This window comes from Balaenoptera musculus, chromosome 11 (assembly GCF_009873245.2).
Source record: "Balaenoptera musculus isolate JJ_BM4_2016_0621 chromosome 11, mBalMus1.pri.v3, whole genome shotgun sequence".
NCBI classification, from domain to species: domain Eukaryota; kingdom Metazoa; phylum Chordata; class Mammalia; order Artiodactyla; family Balaenopteridae; genus Balaenoptera; species Balaenoptera musculus.
Window position 1 is genome coordinate 96,823,292 of NC_045795.1, and position 18,373 is coordinate 96,841,664.

General features: G+C 53.6%; 2 protein-coding genes across 13 annotated transcripts in view; one reads left to right on the top strand and one right to left on the bottom strand.

The window, feature by feature from the left end:
- Nucleotides 1–1,327: 1,327 nt before the first annotated feature.
- The window catches only part of OGG1 (8-oxoguanine DNA glycosylase), a 41,542-nt gene continuing 24,496 nt past the window's right edge, over nucleotides 1,328–18,373 (top strand). For 5 of the 10 annotated variants that reach the window (XR_005021834.1, XR_005021835.1, XR_005021837.1 and 2 more), the window contains exons 1-5: nucleotides 1,716–1,852; nucleotides 2,169–2,416; nucleotides 2,983–3,162; nucleotides 4,612–4,793; nucleotides 6,401–6,545. Coding sequence is in view for 6 of the 10 variants with exons in the window: in XM_036868740.1 (XP_036724635.1) it covers nucleotides 1,716–1,852; nucleotides 2,169–2,416; nucleotides 2,983–3,162; nucleotides 4,612–4,793; nucleotides 6,401–6,545 (892 nt within the window). In the remaining 4 variants the exon portion in view is untranslated. Of the gene's footprint in view, nucleotides 1,431–1,715; nucleotides 2,417–2,982; nucleotides 3,163–4,611; nucleotides 4,794–6,400; nucleotides 6,546–6,680; nucleotides 6,731–6,966; nucleotides 7,321–18,373 lie in introns of those variants that run through there. The other 5 variants (XM_036868738.1, XM_036868739.1, XM_036868742.1 and 2 more) reach the window with 5 other exon arrangements.
- Nucleotides 7,263–18,236, bottom strand: CAMK1 (calcium/calmodulin dependent protein kinase I). Of its 3 annotated transcripts, XM_036868744.1 has the most exons (13): nucleotides 18,088–18,234; nucleotides 15,789–15,903; nucleotides 13,565–13,696; nucleotides 12,262–12,336; nucleotides 12,016–12,154; nucleotides 11,062–11,188; nucleotides 10,894–10,969; nucleotides 10,088–10,200; nucleotides 9,439–9,517; nucleotides 9,256–9,343; nucleotides 7,768–7,885; nucleotides 7,564–7,659; nucleotides 7,263–7,432 (listed from the first exon to the last, which is right to left on the bottom strand). In XM_036868744.1, the coding sequence occupies exons 2-12, from the start codon at nucleotides 15,869–15,871 to the stop codon at nucleotides 7,577–7,579; spliced, it is 1,113 nt and encodes a 370-aa protein (XP_036724639.1). In that variant the 5' UTR covers nucleotides 15,872–15,903; nucleotides 18,088–18,234; the 3' UTR covers nucleotides 7,263–7,432; nucleotides 7,564–7,576. The 3 variants fall into 3 exon arrangements, with proteins under 3 accessions (XP_036724639.1, XP_036724638.1, XP_036724640.1); XM_036868743.1 differs by having other exon boundaries at nucleotides 7,263–7,659; nucleotides 18,088–18,233; XM_036868745.1 differs by lacking the exon at nucleotides 13,565–13,696 and having other exon boundaries at nucleotides 7,263–7,659; nucleotides 18,088–18,236.

The window sequence follows — 18,373 nt, forward strand, 5'->3', positions numbered from 1 at the left end:
TATGCCGAACGGCTGGAAGGGAAGAGTCTAGTGGCCATTCCTTCGTGAACTGCAGATGCTTCGAGTCCTTTGCCAGTGGGACGGTCCGGGTGCTGCTTCAGAGTCACTATAGCTGTGTGACCCTTCTTCCCCTGTTTAGCTGGGGACTGAGCAGGAGTTCAGAGGGACTCTTCATTCCCCACCTTGACACCTTCTCTTCCAATTTAAACATTTACTGGAGGAATGCCCTCTAAGCACTAGACACCTGTGGGCTGTCGTGCCTGCAGAGGAGACACGCACGGGAAGCAGCTGCCCCAGGGCCTTGGGGCTCCTGAAGCCCGGAACTGAGACGCTGCCAGGCTCACAGCCCCCCCTGCTAGGAACTGTGGCAAGAGGGACACAGATAAATCAGCTGCCAGTCTGTCCCTTAAGGAATCTGAAGGCTAATCGCTCAGATGCAGTAACCAAGAATCACCGCCCAGAGGCAGTTCTTGTGTCCCTGTTTTTTGTGTCTTTCTCTAGAAGGTAAGAAGTTACATGATACATCTCTCCTGGGCCAGGCAGCCGGCCCTGGCACCGGGGCTGCCCGGGGGCCACACACTTGGCGGTCCTGTGGCCTCGCTGGGCCGCTGGGCGCAGTCCCCGAGGAAGGCCTATCCGGGCCCCGTTGGGCAGGGCTGAGGGAGGGCTGTGGAGGAAGGCCCTAGACGGAGGGAGCAGCTGTGGCAGCCAGCGGGCGGCGCCCGGCGGGACAGTCCGAGGAGGCAGGCCTCTGACGAGGAAGTCTGTGAGGAGGCCTAAGGCTACAGCGTCGAGGCTCAGGGACAAGCCCTTGGAGGGGAGCGGCTCAGCGGGTGAGCGCGAAGGCAGAATCCTCGGGAGCCAGACGCCGTGGAGACACCTCAGGGGCTCGGTGGGCCCGGAGCTGCGTTCTGGCGCGATTCTCAGTGAGGGGGTGCTTCAGGGGAGGCCGACTGAGGAGGGCGAAGATCAGCCCGGAGTGGCTCGGTGAGAAAGGCTAAGGACGGCGAGGGATAGGACTTGGTTCTGTGGGCGGGCAGACCCTGAGGAATCCCAGGGCTCTGAGAAGATCAGACAGTGAGGACTGGGGCCTGAGGGCGCACAGTGCGCCTGGACCGTGGGGAGCGGGGATGGCACACGCCGGCGTGCCGAGTACAGCCGAGCCCACAGAGGTAAAGCTCAAGGGCGGGCAGCTAGCCCAGCGCGCGCCAACCGCTGCGGCGCCACGGAAAGGCCCGCCCACCCGCCGCCACGCCCGATTCTCTTTGGCGACTCTTAACTCTCCGTGGATTGGCTACCTCTGGATCCAATTAGCCGGGCTTGAACCGTACTTCCGGTGAGAGAGAGGTGGGACCCCGGAGAAAGTCGAAGAGCGCGCTTGCGCGCGCTTCCCAAAGTCGCGGCAGCTTTTTGGGACAGTGGGGACAGTGGTACGCTCCCGGAGGCTGTGGAGGGCGGGGGAGGATACGTAAGGAGGAAGGACGGGAGTGTCGGGACAGAGTGGGAGGGATGGAGCCTTGGTGGACCGCAAGGAGTGGGACCTGTGGGGAGTGGAGAAATTAAATAAAACTGGGCGGGCCTTAAAGAAGCAAATTAAGAGGCCAGGATTTGGTGGGCGAGGCCTAGAGGGGCGTGATCTTTGGGGCGGGGTCTCGGCGGAGCGTAGAGCTGCTTTGAGTGGGCGGGGCCATCATGGGGCGGAGCCTGACGTGGAAATGTTAGCTCGCTCCCTTCTGCAGCATAGCATGAGACATCGCACTCTAGCCTCCGTCCCGGCCCTGTGGGCCTCCATCCCCTGTCCACGCTCTGAGCTGCGCCTGGACCTGGTTCTGGCTTCTGGACAGTCATTCCGGTGAGTGACCCTGGCTCCTGGCTCCTCAGCACGGCAGATCCTGGGGTGCATTGGGGGTGACGGAAGAAACTTCAGAGTACAAAAGAGGAGACTGAGGCACGGGTGGTGACCCTGTTACCTGCTTTATAAAGTGGAGGTAATAAGCCTGCGCAGTGTTGTTGCGAGGATTACATGATATAATTGATGTAAAAGAAAGCGCTTTTACTTTGCAATTTGTAAGTCAGTTTTGTATATGGAGCAGTTATAAGATGGGATGGCCCCAAAGGGTGCAGGAAGGGAAACTGAGTGCTAGGGCTGCCCTGTGCCTGGGGGTCAGGTGGAGGGAGCAAAGCCCTGCGCACTGGAGTGGCGTGCTGGCCGACCAGGTATGGACACTGACCCAGACTGAGGAGCATCTTTACTGCACTGTGTACCGAGGGGATAAGGGCCGGGTTGGCAGGCCCACACTGGAAGAGCTAAAGGCCGTGCGACAGTACTTCCAGCTGGATGTCAGCCTTGTTCAGCTGTATCACCATTGGAGTTCCGTGGACCCCCACTTTCAAGAGGTGACTCAGAAATTCCAAGGTGAGTACGGAGCCTGAGGCAGGGGTTGGGGTGCTTGTGATTTGGTTAAGTTACTCAGTTTCGCCATCTGTAAAATGGGGATTATATCCACCTCTTAGGATTTTATGAGGATTAAAGAAGCTAAGACATGTAAAGTGCTTAGAATAGTGCCTGACACATAGTAATTATTATTACTGTTATTATTGTCCTGCTGACCACCACAGTGGAGTGATAAGGATATTGAGCCAAATCCTGGCTGTGTGATCTGGGGCTGGTGACATCATTCATTCTGTAAATGTTTACAGAGCATCAGCTGTGCGACTGGGGATACCACAGTGAACAAAACAGAAACAAATCCCCACCCTCATAGTGCTTACATTGTGGCTTCTTCATCTGTGGAATGGGATGATAACCCAGACCTCACGAGGTGCTATGAGGAATGAGAGCTCTGGTGTTGCTTTCTCTAACAATGCTGTCCCTCATTCCCCTGGGATCCCCCGGAGCCTTGGTACCTAGAATCTGAGGGTGAGAAGAGGCCACTCCCAATAACAGGTGATTTCTGGTCCCCCTGCCTTTCTGGTCCCCAGGTGTGCGACTCCTGCAACAGGACCCCATCGAGTGCCTCTTCTCCTTCATCTGTTCCTCCAACAACAACATTGCCCGCATCACTGGCATGGTGGAGCGGCTCTGCCAGACCTTCGGACCTCGGCTCCTCCAGCTTGATGATGTCGCCTACCATGGATTCCCCAGCTTGCAGGCCCTGACTGGTGAGTAGGTGGGTCCTTGCCTCCGGGCCTTCCAGCAGCTTTCAAGGTCTGTTCAGTTCTCCCCTGGTGCCCTTCTCCCATCTCAAAGCTTCCTGCCTTTCTAAATACTGCCCTCATCCAGAACCACCCTGCCTGGTCTGATCAGCCCCAGTTACACCTCATCTTCCTTATCTGTCCCTGAAATGTCAGCACCTCACTAGTCTGGGCTTTTTGCCCCATGGGTTCAATGGCTCATCAGAAGACATCTGGATACAGTGTACAGTAGTTTGGGCTTAAGAGCACGCATTCTAGAGACAGCTGCCTGGGTCAGAATCTCAACTCTGGCACGTGACTTCTACGTATATGACCTTGAGCACATTATTTAGCCTCTGTGTGCCTCAGTTTTTTAATCCATTGAATGGGATAAGAATAGCACCTACCTTATCAGAGTTGTCATGAGGGTTAAGTAAAGGAATACACATACTGCAGCTAGCACAGTGTTTGGCTTATGGGACGTAAACAGAAAATTCAATATGTTATCTTTGCAATGATTCCAACAATTCTGCATCCAGAAACATACGTGTTCTTCACAGCAGCCCTGTGAGGCAAGTATTTTACAGAGGCAAGTATATCAGTTGGCAGATGTGAGAACCAAGCTAGAGAAAGTGCTTGATGACCGCATAGGAAGGAGACAGCCCCCTCTGGAGAAAACAGAATGTTTTAGGTGCTTAGAAACCCAACCTTGGGTCTTAGCTCCCAGCTTAGTAGTCATAAGACCTCAAGAAATTCATTCACCTCTCCAAGCTTCTCTTAACTTGTTTGTGGAATGGGAATAACAATCTCTATCCAGAAGGGTCTGAGGGATGAATAAAGCAATCATGAGGTAGGTAGTGCAATGGGTTAAGAGCACAGGCTTGATGTCCCAGACCTCAGTGCAAGGTCCCACCTCTACCATGTCCTTTCTTGAGCAAGTTACTTAACCTCTTCTAAGCCTTCATTTTCTCCATCCATAAAGTGGGAAGAACAATAATATTGTCATCAGGGTCCTTGAGAAAAGTAAGCATGATAATGTACCTAAAGCACTTTGCCCATGCATGATACCCAGCACTTGAAAATAGAAGCTGTTGCTGTTATTATGACTTTTATTTTATATCATGAATGTGAACGCCCTTTGGAAAGGTTAAGGAACTTAACTGGGGAGTTCCTCCAGGGCAGCAAGTCCTTCTCAGTCCCTGCTGCAGTGCACAGCACATAGTCAGTGCTCAGAAAACATTTGTGGAGGGGCAGAACCCAGGCCTTAACCCTTTCCTTTGTACATGCAGGTGTCCTGGGGTCTCCCAGAGGGTGGCAAGGTAGGAGAGGGGTGCTTAGGGAAAGCATTCCTGCGGGGTGCAGGGCTCACACACTAGCCTGATGACAGGAAGGATGTGATAATGCCTGACCCCTGCTCCCCTCCCCACCACCCCACAGGGCCACAGGTGGAGGCTCAGCTCAGGAAGCTGGGCCTGGGGTATCGTGCCCGCTACGTGAGTGCCAGTGCCCGAGCCATCCTGGAAGAACGGGGTGGACTTCCCTGGCTGCAGCAGCTGCGCAAGGCCCCCTATGAGGAGGCCCATAAGGCCCTCTGCACCCTGCCTGGGGTAGGCACCAAGGTAAGGCCCCAGGGGGGTAGGAGCTGCCCTCACCACCCATGCAGAGAGTAGCGGAGGAGGAGAGAAGGCAGGCCTGAGAGTTGGGTGCTTGGATGCGGGCTTCTCTTCTGGAGGCAAAGTGGGAAGGAGAAAGGATACCAGCAGATGTTTTATTAGAGAAATGTAGAATGCAGAAAGGGTATAAAAGACATTGCTCTTTGAATGCATTTTCAGAAAAACCATTTGTTCAGGTACATATATACACTGCTATATGCAGAAATTTCCAGAAGGAATCACAGGGAACTTAATAGTGGTTACCTTTGGGAAGACAAATGAAAAGATGTTTCCACTTTTCATTTTGTTCTTTTCTTAAAATTATATGTACTTATAGAACTTCTTGTTTAATATCAACAGCGTTAGCTATCAGAAAGATGATTGGGAATTTGGCATTTATTGTTTTCTTTTTTATATTTCTCCGTACTTTAAAAATGAACTTTTGTTTAAAGAACTCTTTTTAGTGGGCTCTGAACTCCAGCCTAACATTAAATCTTGGTTCTGCGTCTCCCTAGCTGTGTAACTTTGGCCAAGTCATTTCACCTTTCAGAACCTCAGTTTTCTTGTCTGCGAAACAAGATAAGGGGCTTCCCTGGTGGCGCAGTGGTTAAGAATCCACCTGCCAATGCAGGAGACACGGGTTCGAGCCCTGGTCCGGGAGGATCCCACATGCTGCGGAGCAACTAAGCCCGGGGGCCACAGCTGCTGAGCCTGCGCTCTGGAGCCCGCGCTCTGGAGCCCGCGAGTCACAACTGCTGAGCCCGCGTGCCACAACTACTGAAGCCCGTGCACCAAGAGCCCGTGCTCCACAACAAGAGAAGCCACAGCAATAAGCCTGCGCGCCACAACGAGGAGGGGCCCCCACTCACCACAACTAGAGAAAAGCCCGCGTGCAGCAACGAAGACCCAATGCAGCCAAAAATAAATTAAATAAATAAATAAATAAACTTATAAAAAAAAACAAGAACCTGAGAACCTGACACACATAAGATGTTCACCCAGTAGCACCCTCATCACAGCTGTTTTTTATTTATTTATTTTTATTTTTTTTAAAACAATTTCTTAATACCAGGAGATATCTCTTTTTTAAAATTAATTAATTAATTAATTTATTTATTTATTTATTTTTGGCTGCGTTGGGTCTTTGTTGCTGCGTGCAGGCTTTCTCTAGTTGCGGTGAGCAGGGGCTACTCTTCATTGCAATACGCGGGCTTCTCATTGCAGTGGCTTCTCTTGTTGTGGAGCACGGGCTGTAGGCACACGGGCTCAGTAGTTGTGGCTCGCAGGCTCTAGAGCGCAGGCTCAGTAGCTGTGGCGCACGGGCTTAGTTGCTCCGCGGCATGTGGGATCTTCCCGGACCAGGGCTTGAACCCATGTCCCCTGCATTGGCAGGCAGATTCTCAACCACTGCGCCACCAGGGAAGTCCACACAGCTGTTTTTTAAATTATTAATAGAATGTACAATCATAGTAACCTCAGAGTGGAGAAGGAAGCAGCTGGCTTTGGGGCTAGAAGCAGGTTGCTGGCTGGACCCTGCCATTCCTCCTCTGTGGCTCACTCTGTGTCTGTCAAAGGTGGCCGACTGCATCTGCTTGATGGCCCTAGACAAGCCCCAGGCTGTGCCCGTGGACGTCCACGTGTGGCAGATCGCTCATTGTGACTACAGCTGGCACCCCACCACCGCCAAGGGTCCGAGCCCGCAGGCCAACAAGGAACTGGGTAAGGAGAGAGTGGGACGTCGGGGCTGGCGGTGGGCTGAGGTGGTGGAAACTTCCCACACCCCCCCCTAAACCCCACCCTTGTGGATGGGAGCAGGAGGGGCCAATTTATGTCACCTCACCACTTCTGGTTTAGGAAGCTTTTTCCGGAGCCTGTGGGGACCTTATGCTGGCTGGGCCCAAGCAGTGAGTGTACTTAGGCTTCCCCTCCTCCTCCAGTCCTGACCCCATGGGACTTTGCCCCAAGCCTTGACCCACTTTCTTCTACCCCACCACTGCCCCAGGTGACCCTAAAGGACTCCACCCACCCCAGCCCTGACTCCAGTGGACTCTCCTTGCCCCAGCCCTGCCCCCCATGAACCCTTCTGGCTCCCCACACTGCCCCCCTAGTCTTGACCCCAGTGTACCCTCTCTCCACTCAGACTCCTCCCCCCCCCACGCCAGGTGCTGTTCAGTGCTGACCTGCGCCAACCCCACCGAGCTCAGGAGCCACCAGCAAAGCGCAGAAAGAGATGCCCAGGGCCGGAAGGCTAGGTGGGGGCACTGGACGAAGGGATTCCCCAAACACCCCTCCCCACCATTCCCCCTTCTCACCCCCATCCAGTCTCATGTTGGAAAGGGGGCTCCCTGCAGCTACCTCAGGGGCCAGGCACCCTCAAATCAAGCAGTTTGCGCGACAGTGTGGGATGGGGGTTGTCTGGGGAGACAGAGCTACCTGTGGTTTTAACCTCTTCCCTTTATTATAAGAAGGAACAATAAAATAGAAACATTTGTATGGAAAATGCAGTGGAGGGGCTGTAGGGAAAGGGGTGCGGAGCGCGGGTGGAGCAGGGTAGCTCCCCAGTTCAGGGAGGGAGGGGAGCAGGCTGCCGCCAACCCCTCCTACACAGGGGATCCAGGCCCCTAGAGCTGGGGGGCCAGCGTGGGAGCAGTGGGATCCAGGCCCCTAGAGCTGGGGGGCCAGCGTGGGAGCAGTGGGATCCAGGCCCCTAGAGCTGGGGGGCCAGCGTGGGAGCAGTGGGATCCAGGCCCCTAGAGCTGGGGGGCCAGCGTGGGAGACAGTTCCGGGCCCGGCTCCACGCAGCAGTCTCGACAGCAGCAGCTGGCCACCGGCCCTACACGGGGAGAGAGAGCAGAGTTGGCCACAGGAGGAGACCCTCTGCTCTAGCCTGGGTGCCTCTCTGTGGACCACCCATGCCCTCCCACAGAGCCCAGGGCCTCACCCCCAGCTGCTGGTGCCAGCAGCTCCCCGTGGCTCGCCGTCTGTCCCTGCCCCTCCTGGCTGGTGCCCAGCTGTAGCTTCCTCATGTGCCGCACCACGGCCGTGGCATTGAAGGCTTGCTGTGGAGAGAGGCGGAAGAAGGGACTTTGGAGAGAGTGGGACATCATGGGGCAGGGTCTGGCGGTGGAATTCTCGCAGCAGTTCTGTTAGTTTTATTCAGGCGATATTGGTTGATCGCCTAAAACTCCCTGAAACCTCTACAAGGCTTTATTAAATTATATTCAGTCATATCATATAGTAATACACACACACATGCACATGTATAAAATGTATATAAATATATAGATAGACGTGCGTAACTTTTTATATATAATTTATATTCACATAATAGTAAACACTTAATATAGCATTATGTGTCAGGCACTGTTCTAAGCAATTTACATAGTAGTTCATTTAATCTTCACGAATGTCTTTGAGGTGGGCACTATTACTCTCACCATTGTCAAAGGAGGAAACTGAGGCACAGCGAGGTTAACTCACTTGCCCAGGTGTGTGTGTATCGTTCTCTCTTCAAACTATCCACTGAGATGTCCCTCAAATTTACCACGTCCCAAACCAAAATCATCCCCTAAAACAACTTCCTGCCCCTGGGATCTCCATGTTAGTGACAGTACTGCCATCCACCTCGTCCCCAACCAAAATCTTGGGCCAGCCCTGGACATCTCTTCTCTCCCCCATTATCCATTCTACGATCACTTCTTGTCAGTTCTGCCTCCCAAACGACTCCTGGACCAGCCAGTGTTCTCTGTTTGCGTTGCCATTGCTCTGGTCCAAGCCCTCACCGTCTCCTGACTGTGTCTCTGCCACAGCCCCCTAAAGGGTCTCCCAGCCTGCACTGTGCCTTTCTGCATCTTGAGAGCCCTTTCTAACGGGCAAGTTCCAGCTGAAAATCCTTCTGGGGCTCCTCAGCATCCTCAGGATCAAGTCATTGCTCCACTGTGGCACTCAAGCCCCCGAGCAGCCTAGCCCCTACCTGTGTCTGCAGCCTGGGCTCCTGCCCCACAGGTCCTCCGGTCCAGCCAGGCTTAGCGCTTGCACTGCCCTGAATGGCCGCACTCTCACGTCTCCTGGCCCTTTGCACCCTGGTTCCCTCTGCCTCAGATATTATTCTGCTGTGCCCAGCTAACTCCTACTCGGCTATCACGTCTGACAGGTTTATGCCCCTTCCAGGACCTCGTAGCTTGGGTTCGATGTCTCCTTAAGAAGTATACACTGTTCTTTCTCCCTCTAGACGTGGAGGTCAGGGACCATCACTGGAATAGAGTAGGTGTCACAGAGCATGGAATGAATGAATGAGGTTCTTCAGTAAGCACCCCTGAGCATTTACACTGTGCCCCATGAGGTGCGAGCTGCTGTGTGAGCTGAGGGCTGGATGGGGGTGGGGAGGAGTCCTGGGGAGGCTGGGACCCAGGACTAAACGTGGGCTCACCTTCCACTTGCTCTTGGCAAAGTTCTTCTTGATCTGCTCGCTCACCGACTGGTGAATATTCTTATCTAGAGCCGTATCTCCTGCAATCCTAGAGCGGATGTGTGTGGAGGGTTGTCAGTGAAGGTGGAGGCAGGCCTGGGGCCCCAGATCCCACCCCAGCCCGCAGCTTGTGGGCGCTCTCACCAGGGGTGCTGCAAGGCCTGTTCACAGGTGAACCTCTGCTCTGGATCCTTCTCCATCAAGTGCCGGATGAAGTCTTTGGCTGAATCCCCAAGACAAGAGCAAAGACAGCATGGTGGTGCCTGAGAACACCCCCAAGATAGAATCCACCCCTCAGGTCTGGCCAGCACTGAAGCCAGATCTGTCCATTCACTGCCCCACCCCACCTGCACCCTTTTCTCTAAGCCCCCAGACCCACCCCAACCCTCCAGCTTTCTCCCTTAAGAATAACTTGTTCCTAGAGAAGATTGTGCTCAGTGTATTCACACTGATGTGTACATGATTGATAATGGCTTCACAGCTTTGCCTCCTAACTGGAGGCACAGGAGGACAGATAAAAACATGAATGGTGGTGTCTTAGGCATTAGGAAGTCAGTGGGGGGAGGTATTTTCTAAAATACTATGTTTGAAGACCAAATGAATGAAAGCCTACAGTTTCTCAGGCCAGGAGCCCGGCAAAGAGAAGCACCCAGGGTGGGTGTCTGGTCTCGAGGACAGCTCTTAGTCTGGGGCTGGGGAATCAGGTGGAAGGAAGGCAGTGAGGAGACCCCCAAAGCAGATGAGGAAGGCACCGGAGGTAGGACCCAAGGGAAGAAAGCAAAGCCCCAAATACCGGAGTCAGAGATGTCGTCCCAATAAGGAGAGTCAAACTCGTACTCGGCCTTCAAAATCTGTTCGAAGAGTTTGGCATCGTTTTCGTCATAGAAGGGGGGATAACCACAGAGCCTGGGTGAGGAGAAACTCACTCTCACCTCCACTTGCAGTGTGCCCACTGGCTCCGGGATGGAGCTTTGGGGCAGTCTCAAGGATCAGGCAGGACCCACAGGAAGGAGTTCTCCCTTTTACAAAGGGGGGAAATGTACCCCTGTCTGCCTTGCTCACTCCTGTCCAGCTACCCTGGCTTTCTGTTCCTTAACGTGCCACCATCTGTCCTTCCTCAGGGCCTTTGCACTTGCTGTGCCTTCTGCCTAAACCATTCTCCCTCCACACCTCGAATGTCTGGCTCCCTCACTTCAGCCAGGATGCCACTCATGCCACCTCCTCAGAGAGACTCCCTGACCTCCCATCTAACATAGCATCCATCCCCATCTCCCTCCCCTGCTTGATTTTTCTTGTTGATATTTCTTACCACCTGCCATTATTTTATAGATTTATTTACTTATTTATTTTCTGTCTCCCTTACGAGCATGTCTGCTCCCCGAGGGCAGGCACCTTGTCTGTCTTGTTCTCTGCTAAAGCCCCAGTGCTTGGCACAGTGCCAGAAACATAGTATTTGTTGAGTGAAGTAATATTAGTCATTAATTGGTAGATATAAATGTGGACGGCAGGAAGGAAGAAATGGCAGAGAGGAGGAAGAGAGTAAAGTAGGGGAGAGGAGAACTCTGAAGCCACATCCCCAACGGCCAAGCCCCCACTCACAGGATATAGGCGATGACCCCAATGGACCAGCAATCCACTGCCTTGCTGTAGGGCTTCTGGGCCAGCACTTCAGGGGCTGTGGAGGGAAGGGGACATGGTGGTGACAAATCTGCCCGGCAGCTTTGGGTTCCTCCCCCGCCCACAGTCCCAGCCCATGGCCCAACGCACCCACGTATCCTGGGGTCCCGCAGGCTGTGGAGAGCATGCTGCCGGGGTCTTCCATCTTGGAGAGGCCAAAGTCGGAGATCATGATCTTGGAGTCTTCATCCAGGCTGTAGTACAGCAGATTCTCTGGCTTGGAAGACGGGAGGGTGGGGAAGAGGAGTGGGAGATGGCCAGAGGCCAGCAGGACCTTCTGCCTCCCCAAGCACCCCAGCGAGCCCCCGAAAAGCCACTGTGGCGTCACAACTGCCATCTTGGTTGGAGGCACAAGAAAATTAAGTTCGAAGTTCCAAAAGGCCAAGGGCCTCGGGGATATGGAAGGGAATTTCCTATAAACCTCAGGTGTGTACTGTGACGCCCTGAATAATTTTTGAGGAGCTCCTGTGCACCAGATCCTGTGCTGTGCTTGATTTCAATTTATCCTTACCACATCCCTGCTAGGCCACTCTGAATAATCCCACTTTACAGGGGGAGAAACTGATGCCTTGAGAGGCAAAGTGACTTGCCTGAGAATCTACAGTTAGGGAGGGGAGTGGCGGGGACAGAATTGAGACCCAGATCTGTTTCACCCTAGCGCTCTTCTCCTAGAGCAGAATGAGATGTACTACAAAACGTGAACCCCATCATTGTCTCTGAGGAGCAGGCTTTCAGGGGCTTCTGGCTTTCTTCTTTGTGTTTTGCTGCCCCATTCAAGTTTTCTACAAAGAGCAAGTGGGACTTTTATTATCAGAAAAAGACATAAGATGCGACTGGGATAAAATAACAGCACAGTTCACCTTTGTGTCCATTTGTGTGTCGGAAATGGAATGGGGAGGAAGCAGTTTAGGGGTTACCAGGTCAGTTCTGCAGATGGGAAGGCAAGGCTCAGCAAGGGGGTGAGAGGTACCCAAGGTCTCAGTGAGGAGTTTGCAGAGGCCCCACCTCTGGGTGCCCCAGCTCCCCACACACCCTCACACCCACCTTGAGGTCTCGGTGTACGATGCCCAGGTCGTGCAGGTACTTGACGGCATCCAGCACCTGGAAGATGAGGCGGCTGGCGTCCCGCTCTGTGTAGAAGCCTTTTTCCACAATTCGGTCAAACAGCTCCCCACCTGACACCCTGTAGCCAGGGACAGGGCAGTCTGGACAAGAGAACGGGAGGCAGAGAGGCCAGGGAGGGGGCAGCAGGGAGAGGTGTGAGGAAGGGGCAGAGGCAGGGCCACTCACAGCTGCATGATGAGATAGAGGTGTCCCCCACTTTCATAGATGTCATCCAGGGCTACAATGTTGGGGTGCTTGATCCTGAAAGGAGAAATGAGGTGGTTCAGACCTGAGGACAGTTCAGCCACCTCCCCACCCTCATCGTGAAGAACCACCGCCTGCAAACCTGGGCAGGACGTGCCAAAGATCTGGGTCTCAAAGGGAAAAGCTGATTTACCATGATGTATCATAGTGTCATGGAAGGCAGGAGAGCCACGGGGGTTAACACTGGGCTCCAGCGTCAGACAGACCTGGGTCCTCATCCGCCTCTGCCATGTGCTGTTTGGGGGCAGGTCTTCTCACCTCACAGTGCTGATCAGTGTATGATTTTAACACTTGTCTGGGTTTATACAGTTGTCAGCCTCCCCCACCAGAACGTCATCTCCACGAGGCCAGCAGCTTTATCTTGCTCACCACTGTTGCTCTGCACCTGGTGCAGAGTGGGTGCTCACTCATATTCACTGAATTGAGGGTAACCTCTCCGGGCCTCAGTTTCTTCATCTATAATATGAAGCCAGTGATAGTACTTCCCTCCAAGTGTTGGAGTGAGGATCATGTGAGGAAATGCAGGGAAGAATCGGCACAATGCCTAGCACACAGTAAACGCTCCAGAAATGAACCAGTGATGGTAATTGAGTTTGATGGAAGATTTGGCTCTGCCACACACTTGCTGTGTGACCTTGGGCAAGTCCTTTGTCCTCTCCGGGCCTCAGTCTTCCTGACCCAATAGTGGAAATGATTATTTCGTCCCTGCCCATGGTGGTTGGAAAGCTCAGGGGGGGAGGCTGGAAGTGAAGATTCTATATGAGCTTTTCAGTGAGAACAGCAGGTTTCCCATCAGCATGAACAGTTCAGAGACCATTTGGTTGTTGAGTCAGGGCATCCGCAGATGGGCATTTTTCAACTTGCTGGGTGGTTTAATATGTGGCAGGAACTTGCAGTAGGTCTAGAGATAACGTCAGTTGAGATACATGGGTTCGAGACATGTTCAAGGATTGACCTTTAGATCTGATTGGACATTAAACCACTGTAAAGAAGCAGTGGCATCTCGGTCACATCTGTCATGTTAGCTGTTGTGCCAGGCACTTGAAATAAAGGACCTCTAATGCTCCCCAAATCCCTACCAAGTGGAGATTATTACCCCATGTTACAAATGAGCAATTTGAGGCTCAGAGAGGTTAGATGATTTGCCCAAAGCAGAGATAGGAAGTGAACGGGAGGGGTCAAGGCAGGGTCAGCCGAGGGCAGGGACAGGATGTGGCTCACGTACTTGTGCAGGACAGCAATCTCATTCTGCATGCTGCCCTCCTTGCCCTCCAGAGCCTTCTTGGCGATACATTTGATGGCCACCAGCTTCTGAGTCCTCTTATCTTCTGCCAGGATTACCTCTGAGAAGGCCCCTCTGCAGAGAGAGGGGATTCACGAGGTGGGGAACTCAGCTTCCCTCCAGCCTCTCCTCCATCCCCCTATGGGTTACGTGACCATCCCCAGACCAAGGAGATGCGATGAGCCTCCCTCCATCACTCATTCACCTCCCTGGTGCCAGAGGTGACCCAGCCTGGCCAATCAGAGTAGTCTATCCCCTGGCCACAGTAATTGGGTCCTGTGATATAAGCCAGGTTACTGGCACTTTGAGAATGAGGTGCTCTTTCCTGCTAAGCTGGTAAGATGTAAGCTTGGAGCTAATGGTGGTCATCTTTGCCACCACTTGGGGAGAGCCTGCTTGAGAATGAAGCCAATACAAAGGAAATCAGAGCTGAGAAACCGTCAAAGACAATTTCCTGATAACATCATGTGAGCCCCTGCATCCCATGCCTGAAGTTTACTCCCTAGGCTTTTTTATTATGTGCATGACTGATTCACTCCTTTTTCTGAAAGCCAATTTGAGTCATGGCTTATTTAACACCCTTTAGAACCATGAAGAACCATCAGCATCACCTGGGAACTTTTCAGAAGTGTGGAATCTCAGGCCCCACCCTAGACCTACTAAATCAGAATCTGCATTTTTAATTTTTTATTTATTATTTTGTTTTTGGCTGTGTTGGATCTTTGTTGCTGCGCACGGGCTTTCTCTAGTTGCGGCGAGCAGGGGCTACTCTTTGTTGCGGTGCGCAGGCTTCTTATTGTGGTGGCTTCTCTTGTTGAGCACGGGCTCTAGGCACGCGGGCTTCAGTAGTTGTGGCTCACGGGCTCTAGAGCGCAGGCTCAGTAGTTGTGGTGCACAGGCTTAGTTGCTCCGCAGCATGTGGGATCTTCCCGGACCAGGGCTCGAACCCGTGTCCCCTGCATTGGCAGGCGGACTCTTAACTACTGCGCCACCAGGGAAGCCCTAGAATCTGCATTTTAACAAGACTGTCAGCTGATGTGTATGCTCACTGAAGTTTGAGAAGCAATGCTTTCTAACAGGCTCTTAGAAAGGAACACATTCATTTTCACTAAAGTTCACTGATTAAGGAGGGTTTACTAGAGTGTTCTTTCTAGGACGATTTGCTTTCCCTGGGATAATAAGAAGTCATAAGTCAAAGAAAAGCATCTCTCGTGAAAGCTCAATCATCAGAATAACTAGTGACTGTGATAGCCTCATTGCTGCTTTCCAGTCTTGTCCCTCTCCAATTTACCTTCTATGCTCTGGCCAGAGTGACCATCCTGAATTGCAAATCTGCCACAAAGTCTTAAATGCCTTCCTATGGCTCATGGGATCAAGTCCAGCCTCCGTAGCTTGGCTTTCAGGCCTTACATGACCTGTTCCTCTCTCTTCTCAGCCTCTTCTTCCACTCTTCCCCCAGCCTCTGATTAGAAGCTCCACTAGACTCTGTCTCCTTCCACACATAACATACCTCTGAACCTTTGCTGATGCTATTCCTCCTGCCTGGAATGCCTTCTCCCTCTCTGACAAGTACACTCCTACTCATCCTTTAGTCCCCAGCTCTAATACTCCCTTCTCCAGAAGGTTCTTCTCCACACAGAAGCCACTGCTCTCTCTGGGCTCAACAAAGTCCTCATTCCCGGATTTAGCTAGAGCACAGCACACACCCTGTTGTCATTTTCCGTAGGTCTGTCTCCCTCACATTTTTGGGATCGACTTGGGAGATCAGATTTGAGTTATTTCTGGATTCCCACCACTGAGAACAGAGCCACGCCCAGCTTCAGTTCCAAAACCTTGGCCAGAACCCCCAGTTCTTGGCAGCAAGTTTGAAAAACTGGCTCCTTCATTCCTCCTACTTTCTTCTCATCACAGGAACCCAGAGCTGTGGCAAGAGCAGCCTCTGTTCCACCCACTGTCAGCCAGAAGTGAGAAGCCCAGGCCAGTCGGGCCATACAAGGCCACCATGGGGCCTGGGCAGTAGGAAACAGGAAGCAGTGATCAACTGGCTAGAGGAAGCACCACCCTGGACGCAGCCTCCCCAGCCAGTCAGGCCCAGGAGTGAGGACCTTCCCAACCCCACCCCCCAGCTCAGGGACAGCTCCCCCTTCTCCCCTGCCCTGAGACTCACGTTCCCAGAACATCACGGAAGTCGTAAATGTCCCCAATGTCCTCCGCCTGCTTCCAGCTGGGGCCTTCCACTGCCCCCGGCATGGCCCACTGCCCCCTGGCCACAGCCAGGGCTCCTGGGAAAGGGAATGGAAGGAAAAGAGTCAGCCGGGCCCAGCCTTCTTCGTGGGAACTTACTGGGGGCCCCATTCAGCCTGTGTTTATTCATTCCTTGATTCATTCATTTGACAAAATCATTCAACTTTCACTCATTCACAGGTCATTTGGTCATTCAGCAACATCCATGCATCATATCCTTATGCCTAGAGGAAAATCCTTCAGGGTGGCAGCAAAATTCTTTATTCAACAAAGTCACTCATTCATTCGTTTATTCAGCTCACCTCTCAGTTTCTCCCTCTCTAAATCCAAACACTCAGGGGGACACTGACCTCTGGGAGGACAGCAGAGAAGACCCCAGAGCAGCTTGTAGAAATGCCCAGACCCGGAGGATCCCCCGTCCCCAGAACCAGCGATGTCCCAGCCCCACCCTGGGAATTGCTGGGGTGTCTCCTCTCCCCCCTCCTTCTCCCTGCCAGGCCTCTCGGAAATCAGGTTTCCGTCAGCCTGGGCTTCCAGCAATATCTCAGCCATGTTTTTAAATAGCTCCTTCTGCACTGTTACCACAGCAACAGCAGCCACAGCTGGAGCTCCCCGGACCTCCTATTACCCCCCTCTCACTCCTGACTCCCCGTCTGGGTCCCAGCAGCCTGAGAAATGGTCCCACCCAACCTGTCCCCTCCCGGCTTGATCTCACCCTGATCCAGCCTGTACTTTTCTCTGTTGAGACCTCTGTCTCAACCAGCAGTAGAGGGTGAGCATTCTCTCTCCATTTATCAGATGGAGAATGGGGAGACTGAGGTTGGCGATGGATAGGGTCTGGACCCAGAGTTGCCCAATGACCCTAGCTGGGGGCCCAGCTAAGCTTGCTGAAGGTAAAGGCCTTGGAGGGTGCTGCAGCCAGACTAGGACCCATCCAGAGAACACAGCCTCTCAATCCCATCCCAGGCCCACAGAAAGTGAGGCCAAAGGAGAGTCCACTGTGTGACCTCAGTCACTGTGTGACCTCAGGGAGAGCACTTTTCTTCCGTTTCTTCTGTGGGAAAATGAGGGGAAGGTGCCCTGACTAGAGCCCCTGGTGTGCGATCCCACTCTTTGGGTGGGACTTTGTTCCCAGGGGGGTCTGGCCACCTATCCCAGGGGCAGAAACTTCTAGGAAAGGAGACTTGATGGTAAGCTCTAGAGGCAGAATTTTTAAACCCACCTGGAGGCCTGGCAAATACAAACCTCACAGTTCCACACATATCCCTACACCCAGATACACCACACCAAGACCCACCCACACCCCTGAACCCAAACACCTGTCCCCAGATCCAGCACACTCCATCTCCAGATGATACTCTGACATCTGATCATACATGTACCCCCAGACATCAGCACACATGTCCAAAGACACACTTCCTCAGACATCCTCACACCCAGACATCCCTCCCACAGATCCCTCTCACACCCCAAAACACACATCCACACACACCTGGATGAGATGACATGCAGACAGGACAGACACACCCCTCACCTGTACAACCAGACATCCCAGATTCATTCACATCCTTCACCCTCCAGCTCCTATACACCCTAGAAGCTCTTAAACTCCAAATCCTCATACATCTAACTCCGAACATCCTCAGTACACAACTGTATACCCCCCAACTCTGACTTACTACCCTTTGAGCCAGATTCCAGCACACACAACACCTAGGTACACATGTGCAGCCCAAACACTGATTCCCAGACATCCCCACCCATACGGATACTCTTACACACCAACATGCTGCAACTTCATATCAGATCCACTTGCGTGTGCTATGACATTCGCATACCCCAACACGGCCCCCACACGTCTTTACCTCCTAATGCCCAGTCCTTCCACATTCAGGCCCAGCTGAAGGCAGACACACACACGCACACACACACACACCACACCACACCACACCACACACCACACACACACCACACCACACACACACACACACCCACCCACCCACCCTCTCCTCCTTCCTCTTTTACCCACTCAGTTTCCCACCGGCCGCCTGGCACCTGCTGGGCCTGGGGCATAGGTGGGGGGGAAAGGCCCAGCCCTGACCCTGTGGAGTCCAGCACGCCCAGGCACCCCCTCCCATCTTTCGGGGATGGTATCCAGCGGCTGAAGGGTCCCGCCTCCCGCCAGCGCCCAGGGTCGCGGGCGGGGCGGTTCCCGGCTGTACCTGCGGTGGCCCAGCCGCGGGGCTGGCTGGGAGGCCCGAGTTGGCAGGTGCCGAGCTCCGTCCGCCGTCCGCCGCTGCTGCGCGCTTGGGCCGCCCGCCCGCTCTTGCGGTGGGGCTCGGTTCGGGCTCAGCTGCCTCCCTCCGCCCCCCCGCCCGCGGCTCTGATGTCAGAGGAGGAGGAGCCTGCGGCGGAGGGACTAGGGACTGGGAGGTGAGGCTCCGCTCCCGGGCTAGGGAAGGGGCGCCGGGGGCGGGGGTGGGCGGGGGAACCCCTTAGTTCAGGTTG